This window comes from Centruroides sculpturatus, unplaced genomic scaffold (genome assembly GCF_000671375.1).
Source record: "Centruroides sculpturatus isolate CEXI.00-Female unplaced genomic scaffold, Cexi_2.0 scaffold669, whole genome shotgun sequence".
Classification (NCBI taxonomy): domain Eukaryota; kingdom Metazoa; phylum Arthropoda; class Arachnida; order Scorpiones; family Buthidae; genus Centruroides; species Centruroides sculpturatus.
This window is the reverse complement of record NW_019384872.1, coordinates 344,257-361,757: the sequence shown is the minus strand read 5'-3', so window position 1 is coordinate 361,757 and position 17,501 is coordinate 344,257. Positions and strand designations below refer to the sequence as shown.

Sequence of the window (17,501 nt, the reverse complement as noted above, 5' to 3'; positions counted from 1 at the left end):
GTACCACTATAAAGCAAAAAATGATGTCAGAATTTCTGCACGCCTTTTACAACCTCGAGACTAAGATTTTATTCGGGAGTTACCGTTTTCAATTTAGTAATTTTAAAAAAATCCTCGGACAGATTTATTTTTGTTACAAAACGTTACCTTAACGGATTTCTAGCTCCGCACACTGTAGAAAAATCTAGAAATACAGTTTTGTATATCGTAATAATAATAGTAGTTGCCAGAGAGCTCTATAAAGGAAAGAAAAATCTGTAAATTTGAAAACTATGAACATAAATTTCTCAAAAAATAAATTAAAAAATATCAAAATTCGCTACTTTTGGCTGATTTGTCTGAGGTCTCCGCTACCTCACTACGTCCCTTTAAAAGTCGCCGCAGTAGGGAACACCGGTGAGCGGACATCTAGAGTCTAAGTAAGGCGAAATGTAATCGCCAAACCCCGCTGTAGAAAGGCGGAAAAATTTAAAATTTAAAAATATAATTTCTTGTGAACGGCAGTTTGGGCCCTCCTTTTGAGTGGGCCCTGTGCGGGTGCACCTGTTGCACCTGCCTAGTTACGGCTCTGCATCTATCAAAAGAAAAAATATTGGAAGAATATCTAATATATTTTCCCAAGATACTGAATAATTTATTATGAATTAGATAGCACACTCTCATGTTATAATATGAAATTTAATATACTTTAAGTAATATTATTATAGAAAATAGGCTAATTATATATATATATGATGAATTCCATATGAATTGTATTTTACTGTATAACATGTTACTATTGAAATTATGTCATTGTATAATAATGCCAATGTTAGGTAAGTTTGAATTTAAAAACTAATAATACTCTAAGAGACATTAAAACTTTTATCAGAAAGCTAGCATGTATGCTGCCAGCATATTCATGTTCATGCTGGCTTTCTGATAAAAGTCTGAATATGCTGGCTTTTTTTATTCTAAGTAATTTATTATAATGTTTAATAATGAAGAATTTTTTATTGTAATTTCCAAAAGAAAAAGTATGAGACAGTTTAAGGCTGTCAAAATGCAGATGTTTTGACAGTCTTAAGAAGAAATCTATGTGCTTAGTAAAGTTATCTATGTGATATAAGTAAAAATTAACTTATTAACTCTATACTTACGAGTTAGAGTTAAAAAATTTACTTTTAATTGGGAAAAATCTGTCATAAAAAGTTCTTTGCTCTTCATTATTTATGAATGGCATTTCAATAAAAGTATAATAATAATAATGTTTTTATTATTATATTTAATTATAATTATAATTATCAGATAAAAAAAACTGGTGAAACCAAATTGAAAAGTAAAGATCAGCAAAAATATCTAAATAAAGCAAACTTTTGAAAGTTGCAGCATAAGAATACTGGAAACAGATTTGACAATAAGACTCAACATGATAATAAATTAGGAAAATGAACATTGTTACAAAAAAAGACTTTGAGCTTTACTTTGCACCTTTAAGTTCCTTCACTAATATTGCTTAAAGCTGCTCTAATGTTTGGCCAAATTATTGTAGATGCAACAATTTTAAGGCACAAAATAAAGCTTGAAGCCTTTTTCTGTGAAAAAGCTTGTTTTCCTGATTTATGATCATGGTAACATTGCTTCATTCAAAACTTCCTATAATTGTAGTGTGTGTGTAATGTGCATTCCATTTACATGTTGTGTCTTACTGTCAAATCTGCTTCCAGTATTCTTATGATACATTTAAAAGTTTCCTTCCTTTAAATGTTTTCACTAAGTTTTACTTTTCAACATGATTTCACCAGTTTTTTTTTTTTTTTATGAGCTTTCAAATATTTTTCAGTCATCAATAACTTCATAATAGTTTTCATGATAATTTACAGTCATCTGACAGTCACATGGTAGCTTGCAGTAACTGATTGACCAAATAATATGCCAAAATTTAAAAAATGTGTTATTATTTTATAAATACTCTATTTTTTAAATTACTAGGCTTGTATTAATTAATATATCAAAAGTATTCACAAAACATGAAATCACATGATAATTCTGTTTTTATTTGATAATCATGCAAAAAGTGATAGGATAGCCTTGTCAATCACATGATATCTAATTGACCAATAATACATTAAAATTTTAAAAAGTATTATTTTAAAAGCTATTATTTTATAAATTCTCAATATTTTTAAATAAAGCCTTTAAAAGGGCAAATAGGAGGTGGTCAGCTCATGAACAAGCTATCATGCAGACTCCTTCTAGTTTGTTACATAGATTGGTGTCACTGGTATCTCTCATTGTAAATCTAGGATCAAAATGATGATTGTGTAAGTCCAAAACAAAAGAATTTATTCAAAATTTAAGACATTCATGGTTCTTATCGTGGACACTATTTTAAATTTCATCCAACTCAGTTCATTGGTTATGGAGATATTAAGAGTCAAAGTTTGCATTTTAACATCACACATGTGACAGAGCTTCATCATAGAGCATGGTAGTATATAATTGATATGTATGTATTTCTAGAAATTGATTTTTTGTTTATTATTCAAAACTATTTAAGCAAATTTGCCATTTACTTATTTACTTATTAACAAAATATATTTTATCGATTTTAATATTGTGTAAGTTGTTTTGGATAAAAAAGATGATGATAATTTTATTTTAAAATGAAAATGTCTGTTTTAAAAAAATATTAATACTTGAAATTTACTTGATTCTGTCTCAATTATAGTGAGATGAATTATCCATCTTGTAGCCTGTGTAATTTAGAGAACGATAATTTATACTAATTTCTGATTCTACTGATGTTTTTCGAAAAATGAATTTCTTAATATGGCATTATAGGAACATTACCTTGGAAAGAATATACATCAAAATACTATATTTTTATTTCCTTGATTAATTAAGTCATAAAAGATTGAACTGCATGGTTTGAATTTCAAACTTTCAATTTCTTCAATTGTTATTCTAGTCAGGGCCGTGCCATGACTAGAATAACAAAGAGGCAGCCGCATCAGGCAGCACTGTAAGGGGGCAGCATTTAAGGGGTATCGTTTCGAAGACTTGCATCATACTGAGAAAATCTACCACATGACCCTGATTCTAGTCATCTGGAATATATAAAAGTCCAGTTTAAGAAGTTCTGTATAATTTTACAAAATCTTTTACTAATATAAATTTGATAAATTCTTTTAAATAATATTAATGATACTAATACTTTTTAACTAATTGGTTTTGATACAAGTTGAAAAATTCCAGGGAATTTTTCAGATTTTTTTTTCTTTCTTTTATAATGATTAATATAATGTGTATTATATTATATATTTTCAAAATGACTAAAATTATAAAAATGTGATTTACTGTTTAATATTTTATAAATATAACTTGTCATATATTGAATTAAATATAACTTACCAGTTATATGCTTTACATGCTATATATTATACATAAACTGTATCAAGAAGAGACAATAAAATCCTAAATAATTGAAGTTTCTACTAGCTGCTTGTCTGTGAAATAATCTATTGAAACCATCTTTTGAGCTGAATTATTTTTTGGAAGGTCAAAAGTCTGATTATTCATGGTTCTTTTGTATTATTAACATCCAATTTTCTGGTTAAAACCTGCAAGACAGGTCTGAACTTTTAGGTAAAATTACATGTTTACTATAAATTGTTTCAGTTAGTCAGTTAAAATGTAAAATTTTTCATTTTTTTTAACTTTTATATTTTCAAGAAATATTAGTTTCACTTAATTAATTAGCATAGTAATGTGTAAAATGTTATTTTTAAAATTAAAAAAAATTAAACATTTATTTTATAAAATTCTGAAAAGATATTTGTATGATGTTCTGTTTAAACTGAATCCTTTCATGTGTTTTTAACAAAATCTAAGTATCAGTAGATTACAGTATTATTATAATTAACAAATGCCAGTTTTATATGGCTTAGGTGATTATTATATATAAAATTAATAAGATTTTGAAATATATATTATAATACCACAATATTGACGACATAATATCACATAGGAGACGATACTGAAATGTGTTTCTACAATAAGCATTGTTTCCTCATCAGATGATCTCCTGTTTCATGAAGGACGATATTTTATATAAATGATGAAATTTGATTAATTAAAATTGCTTACTCAAGTTTATTGCTTTTGCACATTTTACAAACTGCTTTCCATTGATAAGCTTGACCTGATAAGCTTAGCCTACATCTACTTATTTATGGTATACAGTGCAGTATACATACAGTGACCATACGTCCTTTATTTAAGAGGACAGTCCTTTATTTCACTGCTCTCTCCTTTAGCTTTATTTATTTTCTAAAATAGGCATTTTGTCCTTTATTTTGTAAAGTTGACGCAAAGTTTAAAAAAATTTTTAATAATATATTGAACAAGTTAGTTTTGTGTACGCCATCACGATCTGTGTTGCATTGCTACATAGAGCGCAGTAGTGCAGTGTGTCTCCAACCAAACGGCCCACTGACAGTACCAGGGGGTGGACACTCTTATGGGGATTTTTGTGATAGTTTTTTAACTCTCTAGTTGGTGGATGATACACTTGTTAATTAAAGCTAAAGTTAGTTGAAAGAAAAAATGAGGGGTTTCTTCCTATTGTTATTAGAAAAGTGGTCTTAGCATTAGAAAAATCAGAAAATATACAAGCCAAAAAATTCAATGATGCTGTGTACACATTTTATCAAACGTGCATAGATTATCTAAATAATTGGGACATGTTTTTTATTGAAATAGAGGTGTTTGAATGGGTCACATTATGCGAAATCCCTTTGTGGGCGAAAGTAGAGGAAAGCTATATCTTTATTTCGAATCATTGGTCCGTAAATATACTCGACGGTGAATTATTTGATGAAGTTTCATGTGTAAAAAAATATGTCACAAACGAAAAGATCGACGAATGGTGACAGAATAACCAGCCCTGCCATCAAAGGTGGATTGAGATTTTTGAACATTTTACAGCAAAAGAAATTGTTTTCAAAAACATTTGTAAAATCGTAGAATTTTCTTTGTCTCCCTGGATCTAATGCCCCCGTTGAACGAATATTTTCATTGGTGAATAATATGTGGACGAATGAAAAAACTGATTTAAAAGTAAGCACATTAGAAGCATGTATTTCCATCAAATACAACTTTCAAATGAACTGTATGGAATTTTATGACTTTAAAGCGTGAAACGGCGCTATAAAAAAAATAATTCTACTGAAAAGTATCAAAATTAATGTTATTTAAATTTTTACAATGTGTGTATGTGTAATAATTCAGATTGTTTAAAATTTTAATGTATGCATTGTTGTATGCTACTATTTTCGTAATAAATGTTATAAACTTATGAATTTTATAAGGTATTTTTTGATTTTCTTCGATATGTCCTTTATTTTCCCCCAAAAAATATGGTCACTGTAAGTATACAGGGTGTTAAAATAAACACATTCAGAATTTATATGGTTGATAGTACACTTTATCATACTGAGTAAAAAAAAGGAAAAACGCATCCATTTTTGAGACAAATTGACAAAAATCTGAAATTTTTGAAAATTTACGACTCTAAGATGACAAGCCTCCATGGATTTTAGTAGGAGGAAACATGGAACACTTTTGTAATATGGACAAGGTAAAAACTTGGCAAAATTATCCTATCATTTGACATTGCACATGACATGTAGAATCCAATAAATCAGTCATGATACTAACATACAAAATTGTTAATAATATTTTGGAAACGATTGCGTTTTTTATTCAGTATGATGCATACCATCTACCTTATAAATGCTGAATGCTTTTTATTTAACATCCTGTATAATAATTTTGTTCTATGCCTATGTTATATTATAAATAACTTCAAAACCGACAACTGGATATTAGGATTGTTTCTTCCTTGACCATAAAACAACTTTTTTTTTGGTCTAAGATTTCAGTTATTCATATGGATTGTCTTTCAACTGAAAAAGTTCCTCCGAAAAGAAAAATTAATTCAAATGAAAATTGGAAGTGGGAATTATTGTAGAGAAAAAATATTTTTTCTATGACTTAAAATAATGTAAAGATTTTTACTAAAAGCCTGATAAAGATAATATTAAAGTCATCAGTAGACCGGTTTTAAAATGTTTGATAAAGGACCACGAAAAACATTGTCATAAACTATGTGCAAGCAGTAGACTTAGTCTTCGATCACACAATTACGTAGTTAATGAATCAGATGTTTGGCTTTCAAAATAATGAATTACATAGCCTTTATTTATTTATTAGACATTTACCAATGAAGTATGTTCCATCATTTTTTTTTTTTTTTTTATTTTGTACCGGTATTATAGATGATTTGAAACATCCTTTGATACCGAAATAAAAACTGTACTGTCAAACTTATATGTATATCCTGTATAATAATAGAACATTAGTTAAATGTAACTTGCCTGAAAAATTCTCACAGAAACTTACATTTGCATGAAAATCTAAGGAATGTTTATGAAATTCCAGGATTTCCATCAAACAAACTTTTCTAATAAATGTTTCTTAGTGAAAAATTATCTTTAAATTATTAAAATCTATCTAATCCAGACCCTTATTTAACATTTTGTCCAAAAAATAAGAACAGTTTGAGTAATATAATAAGTCCTGGATTCATTTCACAAGCTTTTTTTTCTGCTACTATATCATGATCACATTTTTATCTAATGGTATCTAATGATACAGGTTGACCCAGATCCCTTCAAAGTGAAGGGAAGTGAACTTCATCAAAAATTCTAAATATTTTGTAATTAAATCAGATACGCTCTATCGAATGGTGATATTTTCAACTTCCGATACTGGCCGAAAATGGTTTATCCAGGTTGAAAGTTAAATTTTTTAAATGGAACATGGTATTTTTTAATTTAGATTCAAATTAAATGCAAAAATTGAGATAATTTTATCTTGAACATTTTTTCTGAAAATGTCTACATCAACCATAAAATAGTCTGGAATGATGAACTTTTCTTGGTGAATCCTTATTATGAGCCATTTTGTCATGACAAAATGGCAACAAGTAGAAACATTATGCTTGTGTTTACATTTCATTTCAAAGAAGTTTCCATTTTCAGTTACACATCTATCAAAGATACAATATCAAATTTAATGGCAAATTTACTAATTATTAAAAGAAGAAATTTATTAACAGAAAATGATGATGCAAGGATGAAGACAAACATGTAAACATATATGATCCTCTCAAACTACATAACTGTTAAATATTATATATTTTTGTGATGGAATATGCTGATGGAAATTATCTGTTAATTCATCAAGTAACTAGCTGTTAGGCTGTATAGGGTAATTTGATCTTATTATAAAATTCTTTGCAAATTAATTATTTTTCTTCAATAAATAAAGATTTATTTTTAAATATGGTATAAGAATTTTTCTTGTGAAAACACAAGAAAAATTAGAAATTATAGTAGTTACATAAGCATAGCAATCAATGTCTAATGACATTTTATATAAACTTTGAGTAATTATTACATTTTTCTTTAATAACTGGAATAAAAACGGAAAATTTGAGAAACTGTTATTCAAAAATATTTATTTACTATATTTATTATTAAGTTATTAAAATGCATAAAAATATGTTGCATTTTGTCATCAGAGAAAGCATGTTAAAGCTTTTTTTTATTTATCTTGAATTCTTACACTTCAAAAGAATTCAATGAATTCTAGAAACAATACATAAATATTAAATATTCCTTTAGATACAAAACGTTAAAGTATGTAATTAAAATTACATATTTTTAAATAAAGAAAATTTTCAAATTTCTATTTTAAAATATTTTAAATTTTATAAATTAGTCTGAAAAAGGAAAACTTTTTTGTGTCAAAAATAGAGATCAGCTTGATCTAAATTACCTAACAAAAAATAAAGAAAATTTGCACTGGAATTATAACTGGATGGAGAGGTTGATGTTTAAGTTATGTGATAAAAGAAGGAACAGATTAGTCTGGATTCTCCTGGAGAAGAAGAAAAAGAAAAAAATACATTAAACTGTTTTCCACAAATTGTTAGTTTCACAATATATTTGAAAACACTAAATAAAACAATATTATTGTTAATTTACAGCAGGAAGTTCTCATATAAACATCAAGCATTGAGAGAGATCTTATCAATTTATTTATGTAACATTCTATTAAGTAAATTTTTTAAAAATTCGAAAAAGTATTAATAATTTTTTATTTTTTATTTGAATCTCCATTTCTTCTAATTATTAAAGAATTATTAACTGTAAAAAAATTCCAAATTAATTAAATTCTTTGCAAGTTAATAGTATGAAAACAAAATTTTGCAAAATATGATTTTAAAATTTAGTTATTAGTTATATTTCTAAACTGTTATTTATATAATTTATAAGACATGTTTCATTAGAATTAATATTTTTAATGTATTGGAATAAGTTTTGAAAATAATGTAAAAATTTCATAAATTTTGAATAAACTTTTAACTTATACATTGATTTGATCTCCAAGAAAATTTGAACTAGGTCTATTTACAATTCTCATAAAATTAGAAGAGTGTCCATTGTTTTGCTCTTTATCACAAACCAGTTAGTGATTACATTGGACATTGTACTAGCCTAACATGTAATATTATAATCAGCAGATTACATAAGAATATATTATATTTTCTCTTCAATGGAAATTTTACAGATTCACATTATTCACTGGTATCTAAATAATATTGATGTTAGAATTTGAATATGGTAATTAGAAATGTCATGAAAATTGTTAGTAAAGAGTGTAAACTGTACAATAATTTCAGTTAATGTATTGACTCAACTGCTTTGAAAACTTGATAGTTATAAACCAGTTCAATTAACTGGTAGTCTATGGCCTAGCTTTTTATGAGTCAATAGTTTGGTATTGTTCAACTAGTTTTTCCCATCTTTAAATTCAATGCTTTTAGTAAAATTAAGAAAGACAATGTTTAATCTACTATACTTGATGAGAATACAATGATTTTTGTAGCAATATATCTACCTGCATTTGGAATATTAAATGAAGAAGAGATTTTGGTTTTTATTTAATTATTAACATAATCATATTATGCATTTACAAACTCAAATTTTTCTTTTTTAAGCAATCTCTGTGTATTATTAAGCAATTACCTTATAAGGATTTAAACTAATAAATTACTTCTTATAAACTACAATCAATAAATACTTATTCTTATATACATATATGAAAGAGTACTGTTTTCATCTAGAAGTCACTAAGAGAATCAGTGTTATGGATTATTTATTACATTATGTATGTTTTATAGTTAATCTAAAAATAGATTTAAAATAAAAGTTAATTGAAATTAATAAATCTAAATAAATCTTCTTTTATAAACCTATTTATTAATTTAAAACCTAAGAGTTTGCAAATAAGTATATAAAATGTTATGAACTAATTGTTGCAAGATGTAATGACTTGTTGCATAGATTTTTCACATATATTTTGACTAATCATTTAATAAACATTTTTCAATAAATTTATTCTAAGGAAGGTATTTTTAATATTTAAAGATTAATTTGTAATTGAAGAAGGTATTTTTTTAGAGAAAGAAAGAAAGAGTAAGAAAGAGTTCTTGTATTTAGATAAAATAGATAAATATCTTTAAAAGTCGATAATGGAAAAAATTGTTTTTAAGTGACAATTTGAGAAAGGTAAATAAATAAAATAAAATAGAAGATAAAATATAGCACTTATACATATGACAGAACTAATATAAAAGTAGGAAGTAATAATATGAAGATTATAACTGTGGATAGAATTAAAGAAGAAAAATAGTAATGAATTAATATGGATATGCAGATCTTAAATGGTTTAAGTTATTTATAAAATATTACTATTTTATTTTTGATATAAAGAACTCATGAAAGATTCTTACTATAAGAATTTAAATAGAGAAAGAAAATAGTTTAATTATATAATTATTTATTATTATTAATACAGTAATTATATTTATGGTAAATATTTTTTTATAATTGTAAATAAAACTAATCATTTATTTCTGTTAATAAGTAACAATGTAATATTTTAAAATATATCAAGTAAAGTTTTATAGATTTGTAGATTTTTTTTATTAATTTCTTTAATTATTATTATTGTAGAAACACTTGAAGTAAAACTTGAAAAGATGAATAAAAAGAAGAAAATACGTGAAGCTCTACAAGGCACATAATTTTATTAGTTTATTAAATTTATTTACAATGTATCTATGTGTATTAAAATATTTACTTAGATAAACAGTTTCTGTTGTATATTTTTTTTAATTATAAACAAATTTAATATGTTTATGTTCAATATCTGGAATTTTAAAACATCTTAAGATGAAAACCTTATATACTTTGTAAAATGTTATAAAGAAAAAAAAAAGTTTATCTGAAATTTGGGGATTTCGTATAACAATTTAAGTTTAGAAAAATTATGAAAATTAGATTTAATATTAAAAATATAAAAAAATAAATAATTTATTATATATTGAAATTGTTTCAGGCAAAATATCTGCCTCATTTTATTAATATATTCTATACAATATAAGTTACTAGTTACATTTATCCTCCTAATAAAAATAACGTTGTAAAGTAAGCTAATTTTTCACTTTTTATTGGACATCTTGAAGTGTATGACCTTTATAACATAGTTTGCATGCATAATATATTGCATTTTCATTTTATGAAAACTACAGAATATTGATTAAAATGTTTGTTAATTTATTAAATATGTTTAAGAATTCTTTTTAAACCCAAATTGTAAATAAGTGCAAAATTTATAAAGTTAGTTTTTTAATGATTTAATATATTTTTTTAAGATTATGCAATGCACTAAAGCAAAAAGTTATAATTTGTCCTTGAGATCATAGTTATTATTGATGGAACTCTGATAAAATTAATATAAGCAATTCGAATTGTTAAATAATGGATTACATTCAAAAATACAAGTTAAATATTTATAAAAATATTTCTGATTGTGAATATTTTAAAATTAAATACAGTACTTCAAAAACTATCTAAAATTACTTCTTTTTTTTTAATGCCCTTTGAACATGGATAAGTCTGAATTCATATAAAGTACCTAGCCTATATATATTATCAAGTTCTTGGAATTAACGATAAAAATTTTATTTATAGTCAAAATGTTGCTAAAATTAATATCCCGAAAGAAACTATTAACAAAAAATATATGTATAACATATAATATATCCATCATAAACTGTGAAATTTTTATAATAGAGTTTTGATGGATCAAGATGAACTGTAATTATTAAGCCAGTAAAATCCAAAAACAGTACTTCCGGACTTATGTTTAGCTTAAGGTTAACAAGTCAACCGAACCAATTTGCTTTTACAATTTTACTTCACTGCCTTTTTTTCCCTCTTACTAAATGGCTAGTGCATTTACTCCATATATAGTCTATAATCACACACAAAACAATTTATCCTCGGGTAAAATTCATGACCGAGCTTTCAACAAAACAATATACATTTTAAATTCATCAATGACCTTATCTGGATAAACTTTACAGAAAAAAAAAATTAACTTCCTCTTAATGTATGAGAAAAATTCTAGAATTTATTTTTTTGTATTAGATATTTTATAAACGTGCATTTGACACGGTAAGCGATTACATTTTTATTTGTTTATTTAAGAGGTAAGCAATCAAGGAAAATTACATCATTATTTTATCGTCTAAATATTATATCGAAACGATTAAGCAATTGATTAAGCATTATCTAATATGTGGTAAGAACGAAGAGGGATTAGAAATGAAGCAAAAACTCCGTTTTCTCGATGTTTATGTTGAGATATTAAAAGTCAAAAAACTTGACATTTAAATAGTGGCGCGTTATCATATGGGCAAAAATGGCCCCAAAACAGTCTTTATAAGAAACTATTTCCCCGAAGAAAAATTCCTGAAGTCAATACTATACATGGGGCCCCCTAATTCAAATTTGCCCGGGCCCCATGAAACTATAATGCGCTACTGCATTCACAAAAATATGGAAAAGTTAAATTTTTCAGCTTTAAGCTATACTTATATCCTTTTTAAATACGCCAATTCAGAATTAATTTTTCGGTTAATTTAATTTAAAATAATATCTTCGAGTTCATAAATAAAGCAAAAATAAAAAAAAAAAGTATAATTAATTTGCTGAGATCCGCATTTTAACATGTAATCTATGGACATTTTAACATATCCTTATGTTATCGATCTTAATTTTAGATATATAAATCACATCTTTTCGTATGAAAAACTCGGTAATATGCACTTTTTTATGTACCCTTTTTTAAATCCCGTTTCGACTGATAGATCCGGAACCCGCAAAGTACCGTACATAATAAACAAAATTATTTAAATGCAAATACAATTTTTTAAATCGTACTAAGCCGAATAGTCGCTTTTTTTTTCTATGGTCCGTATAATCTGCTGAACAGATGATGTTCCCGTACTTCCGATCACGTGAATAAAATGGCTAGAAGCAATTGGAGGAGGAGGGGAAAAAAGTCGCTTCCTGTTTCCTGTCAGAATGACCTGCGCGCTACAAAGACAGCACTTCTCTTTATTGCTATAGAAGCATCAATAGCGAGCACATGGTACTGTACATCGCATCACTTATAATGGACCTTAAATAAGGCGAAATCATATATTTTATTTGCGTGACATAAAATATATGTAAAGATCTCATTCCCAAATAATGCTATATTTACGTTTGGTATTATTATCAGGTAAGTGTTTTTTTTTTTTTAATTATTTTAATCTTATACAAAAATTAGATTTTTAAGAAGATTTGATTAGCGTTTTTTTTAAGTTAAAAAGCAATTTGTTTTAAAATATATACACCATTGGATGGTATTGGATGTATTCGTGATGGTCTTGTTTATATAAGAATTTATTTATTTCGCTCGGTTGTCAGTCTGTTATAAAAGATTGACCATAAAGTCAGGTAAAAGTACCTGTGTAAGTGGAAATGTGACCTGTGTTGTAACAAATGTCAGTGACCCTGAACCACTTAATCTTATCTTTTGTGAGGTCAAGCGATTGTGACCGTGACTGAAGGTGGTGTAAAAAGGTTCAACAGATGAATTATGAATGAAACTAAAATTACATTTTCCTCTTCTATAATCATTATAGGGAAAGTACATGGTTTATTTATATTCTATCTTTATTCCTTACCGGAAAGAAAAATAATCTTTTCATTATCATCTTGATTTGGAACCGCTTTATTGATTCTATTTTAAACTTTGTTCATTAGATAAATGTACAAAAGTTAAATGAGAATTATCTTAATTTGTAATAATAATAAATTATTATCGAGATTAACAAGGTCAGTTTGAAGTTATTCCTAAAGTAACCCAAATTTTTTAAAATTTTATGACGCACTAAACAGGTCTGAGTATGTAACATCCTGTTCCAATTAATTCCCACAAAATGATTAGTAATATCCAACTATAAATTTGCATAGAAAATATTAACATTGAAAAAAAAAAAGGAACTCGACTCTTCAAACTGGTGTTGTAATTATTATTTTTAAAATTATTGACCCAGATAGTTGGGTGGGTCGGGTTATCAGATTTTGAGAAAAGATGGAATTCTTCTAGGTCAAACGGTCATTGATTGATAACAAAGCACAATATCAAGTGCGAAAGAGTTATCAGTTCGAAACGTATTCTTTTATCTTTCTATAATGCTTTCTTATTAAATGAGTTTTGGTGCCATCACTCATCAATAAGCATTCGGGTCTGAAAGAAAAATTAGAGCGAACCAAAACGGCGTGGATCCTGATTATCTAATTTTTTAAATTATTATTATTATAGCTACTGTTTACACAACGTTATCTTTCTACCAATATCCTCTGTTTAAAAATTTGGACGATGACGAGCCAAGCGATTATGAAGTTTGGAAAGCGATCTTCACCTCACTAGCTAGATGGCGGGAGATGAAGAAAAAAAAGGCACAAAGACCTCATCATCATATTCAAAGAAGATCAGAAGGACGAGTTTGTTATAGTAAAGTTGGATGCTTTCAAGATGACGGCGCGTTTGATTATTTAAATACTTTGCCTGCTTCACCTGACGTCGTTGGCACGAAATTTATACTCCATACTCGAAAAAATGCCATAGAAGGTGACTTACTTCACTATAATGACAGTTCTTCTTTATATTTTTCTCATTTCAACGGAAGTAACCCTATTAAGATAATTATACATGGATTTGGTAGCAGTTCGAGAAGAGCTTGGGTGAAACAGATGACCGAAGCTCTCCTGTTTGTTGTAAGTTAATTCGTAGTTGTAATTAGTAATAAATTACAATTAAATCGTTTTTATCGAGATATCCTGTTTCCTTACATGTTTATTAAGAGGAAAGCTGATGGTAAACATGCTACATCCACAGGAAGATGTAAATGTCATCGTGGTCGATTGGGAGAAAGGATGTGCCCTTCCAAACTACGTTCAAGCAGCAGCTAATTGTCAGTTGGTCGGCAAGGAAATTGCATTACTCATCAAGATGATTAATTACGAAAGAGGCACAACGAATCAAGACTATCACCTAATCGGATTCTCTTTGGGAGCTCACGTTGCAGGATTCGCAGGAAGAGAGTTGAAGCATCTCAAGAGGATCACTGGTACACTTCCAAAAACATATGAGAATTTGATATAATTAAAGACATTTTTCAGAAGTTTTAAATTAAGTTTTATTCTAGGGTTAGATCCTGCTTCACCCCTGTTTGAAGGGTATAGTGCAAAGGTGAGACTAGATCCATCCGATGCAGATTACATAGATGTAATTCACTCCAATGGAAATAGTTTCTTGAAAGGCGGTCTTGGTTCTTTCGAACCAATGGGGCATGCAGATTTCTACCCAAACGGCGGAAGAATACAAGTCGGTTGCAATAACATCTTTATTGGAGCCATATCTGATATTTTCTGTATGTTTATGACAAATAATTACGTTAAATTTTGCAATATGAAATGTAATTTCTTTATAACTTTTGTATAAATATTTGTAGATGGAAATTGGCAAAGTTTATGTAATCACAGAAGAGCTTTCCGTTTCTTCATCGATTCCATACTTCCTGGGTGTATTTTTACCGCATTTAACTGTGAAAGCTTCGAAAAATTTATTTCGGGTCAATGCATCCCTTGTTCCGGTGATGGATGTGGACAAATGGGATATCATGCAAAAGGAAGAGGAAAATTTTACCTTGTAACTAGAGAAACTGAACCATTTTGTGGTAAGTGAATAGCAAAATTCTAATTTTGCTTTATATACATTATTTATCGGCGTTTTTTTCATATACAGTAGAAATAAATTTCTAGATTTTTCAATCTTATAGATGAATATAGAATTTTGAATCTGGAAACTATAATTAATTTAAACTAGTAAATTTTATAAAACTTTCTAATTAAAAAAGTCTTCAGTTAAATATCTGACCATTTCCAGAATAGAAAAACTCATTTATAACAGATTAGAACGACATAAAAAGTAGTTAGGTTAAACATTTGTATTCTCCATTATGCTTATAATAAGGTTATAAATAGTCTAAGCAGTATAGATAGCATTTTCGCAACAACTTGTTATAATTATAACGTTATATTTTGAAAATGAAATTGTTGAACGATTTTCTAATATTAGAAAATCGCCTATTAAATACTGAACTATTTTTCAGTATTTAATAGACAAAATGTTATGCTTTAGTATTTGGCAATTCATTAAAGTTTACATTTTATCAAAAACATTTTCTGTTGGTTTGTCATATGCATTATAATAAACTATATATAATTTAAAGAAAATAAAATTTACTATATTATAAAAGGTATAGAATTATAAGTCACTATTATATGTAATGTATATATAATGTAGTTAAAAATTTATAACTTTCAGCCAATCAATATAAAGTATCTATGATGAATAGTCAAGGACAAGGCAAAACGTGGGGAAAGTTTGAAATTACTTTAATTTCTAAAGACAGCAGCAATGAAACTTTTGTTCTATCTCAGTAAGTAACCTCTTCATTTTTCACATCAGAATCAACTATGCCATTATTCATTTTTTATGGCTATTATTTCTGGTTTTTATTAAACGCAATAGGAAAAAACTTCTTTGATATTCAAAATTCATTTCTTTTATTTCGATCGATAGCAAGTAATTTTAAAGATTTACATAATCTTAGCGAATCCCAAGAAATAACGGATACCCAAGTGATACAAGGATTGATAGTAGCGCATCCGAAAATACGCAATTTAACTCAATTTACAATTAAATATACGAAGTATCGAGGATGGATATATAACGGATTAGACGAGTGGATGTTAGACAAAATATTGATTCATGACAGTTATGGACAGAAGTAAGTTGTGAATAAATTAATCTAGAATTAAATTTTTGCTACTGAATTTATCCTTCCTTTCTTTTTTCTAGATATTCTTATTGTGGACTCAGCACAATTATCAAAGATGGTGAATCAAAAACATTGCCACTGACAATGGATGACTGTCAATTGAAACCTCCTTTGGAAAGAACAGCCAGATTGATCTGGGAAGTTGTAAGCGATGCAGTTGTAAGTCCTCATCCGAGACCACCAACCGTTTTATGGAAGTTTATGCTGGACGAAAATGGAGAATGGCAAAAATTATGATTTTTATATATCCCATGAATGAGAAACTAATTAGAAAATGTGGTGATACAGATGCATATTTACATAGTTTTGCAATGTAGTAGGTTAAAGGTAGTATATATTAAGCATAAATGAAAAAATATGTAGTCTATAGTTTGTGTTTGAGGCTTATCGAAAGATAGGAATAATATAGGAAAATTATATTACAACACATCATAAGATTTATTTTTATAAAAATCTTTATTTATTATCACCGATAAAATTAAAAACGTTTGTATATATGATAATATTTATTACAGAGGACTTACATTGTAGAAAATACTCATGATAAAACTTAATGAAATTTCTGTGATGTAAGTACTTTCTATACTGTAAAGCAGGGGCCCCAAAGCTTTTTTGACTGTCGATCCCTTCAAGGATTCCTCGACATCCCTCTTCTTTTTTTTGATAACACAGTTAATAATAAATAAATAAACCTGGTGAGTCAGTATTAATCCATAGACCGTTTTCATATTTATTTACAGTGAAGGGTCTTTCATTGATCCCCGAAAATGCCTTATCGACCACTTTGGGGACCTCTGCTGTAAAATCGAGGCGACAATATCTATAGCGTACTATTTACCTGAAGTGAAACTTCGTTAAAGATTAAAATGTCTTTAACATTTAGCACAATTATTTGCCAAAGGCAATTTTATAGAATTTTCATTAGGCAAATTTCAAATTTGAGTTTCTTCAAAGAAACAGTCCTACACGAATTAATTTAATAGAAGTAAAGGACTCTAATTATTGCATTTAAAACTTGTTCATAGTTTCGAGATAAAATGTATTTTATCACAATGTGTTATTTCCTTATAGTTACATAACTATA

General features: G+C 27.3%; 2 protein-coding genes across 2 annotated transcripts in view; both read left to right on the top strand.

Moving 5' to 3' along the window:
• Positions 1-10,198, top strand: part of LOC111630906 (tRNA pseudouridine(38/39) synthase-like) — a 33,101-nt gene extending 22,903 nt beyond the window's left edge. Inside the window, exon 12 of the mRNA XM_023375066.1 lies at positions 10,128-10,198. Coding sequence (XP_023230834.1) covers positions 10,128-10,198 — 71 coding nt within the window. The remainder of the gene's footprint in view (positions 1-10,127) is intronic.
• A 2,437-nt stretch (positions 10,199-12,635) lies between these two features.
• Positions 12,636-16,654, top strand: LOC111630905 (pancreatic triacylglycerol lipase-like). The gene is made up of 8 exons (XM_023375065.1): positions 12,636-12,744; positions 13,834-14,288; positions 14,410-14,641; positions 14,720-14,944; positions 15,026-15,250; positions 15,901-16,015; positions 16,190-16,366; positions 16,438-16,654. Exons 1-8 carry the CDS (start codon positions 12,714-12,716, stop codon positions 16,652-16,654), a joined length of 1,677 nt encoding a protein of 558 aa, XP_023230833.1. The 5' UTR covers positions 12,636-12,713.
• The last annotated feature ends 847 nt before the right edge of the window (positions 16,655-17,501 follow it).

Excerpts from the sequence above, each read along its gene's own strand:
- LOC111630905 (XM_023375065.1), top strand. The coding sequence starts at position 12,714 with ATGCTATATTTACGTTTGGTATTATTATCAG. Across the intron at positions 14,642-14,719 it reads GCATCTCAAGAGGATCACTG|GGTTAGATCCTGCTTCACCC; the intron begins GTACACTTCCAA and ends GTTTTATTCTAG. Across the intron at positions 16,367-16,437 it reads CATGACAGTTATGGACAGAA|ATATTCTTATTGTGGACTCA; the intron begins GTAAGTTGTGAA and ends TCTTTTTTCTAG.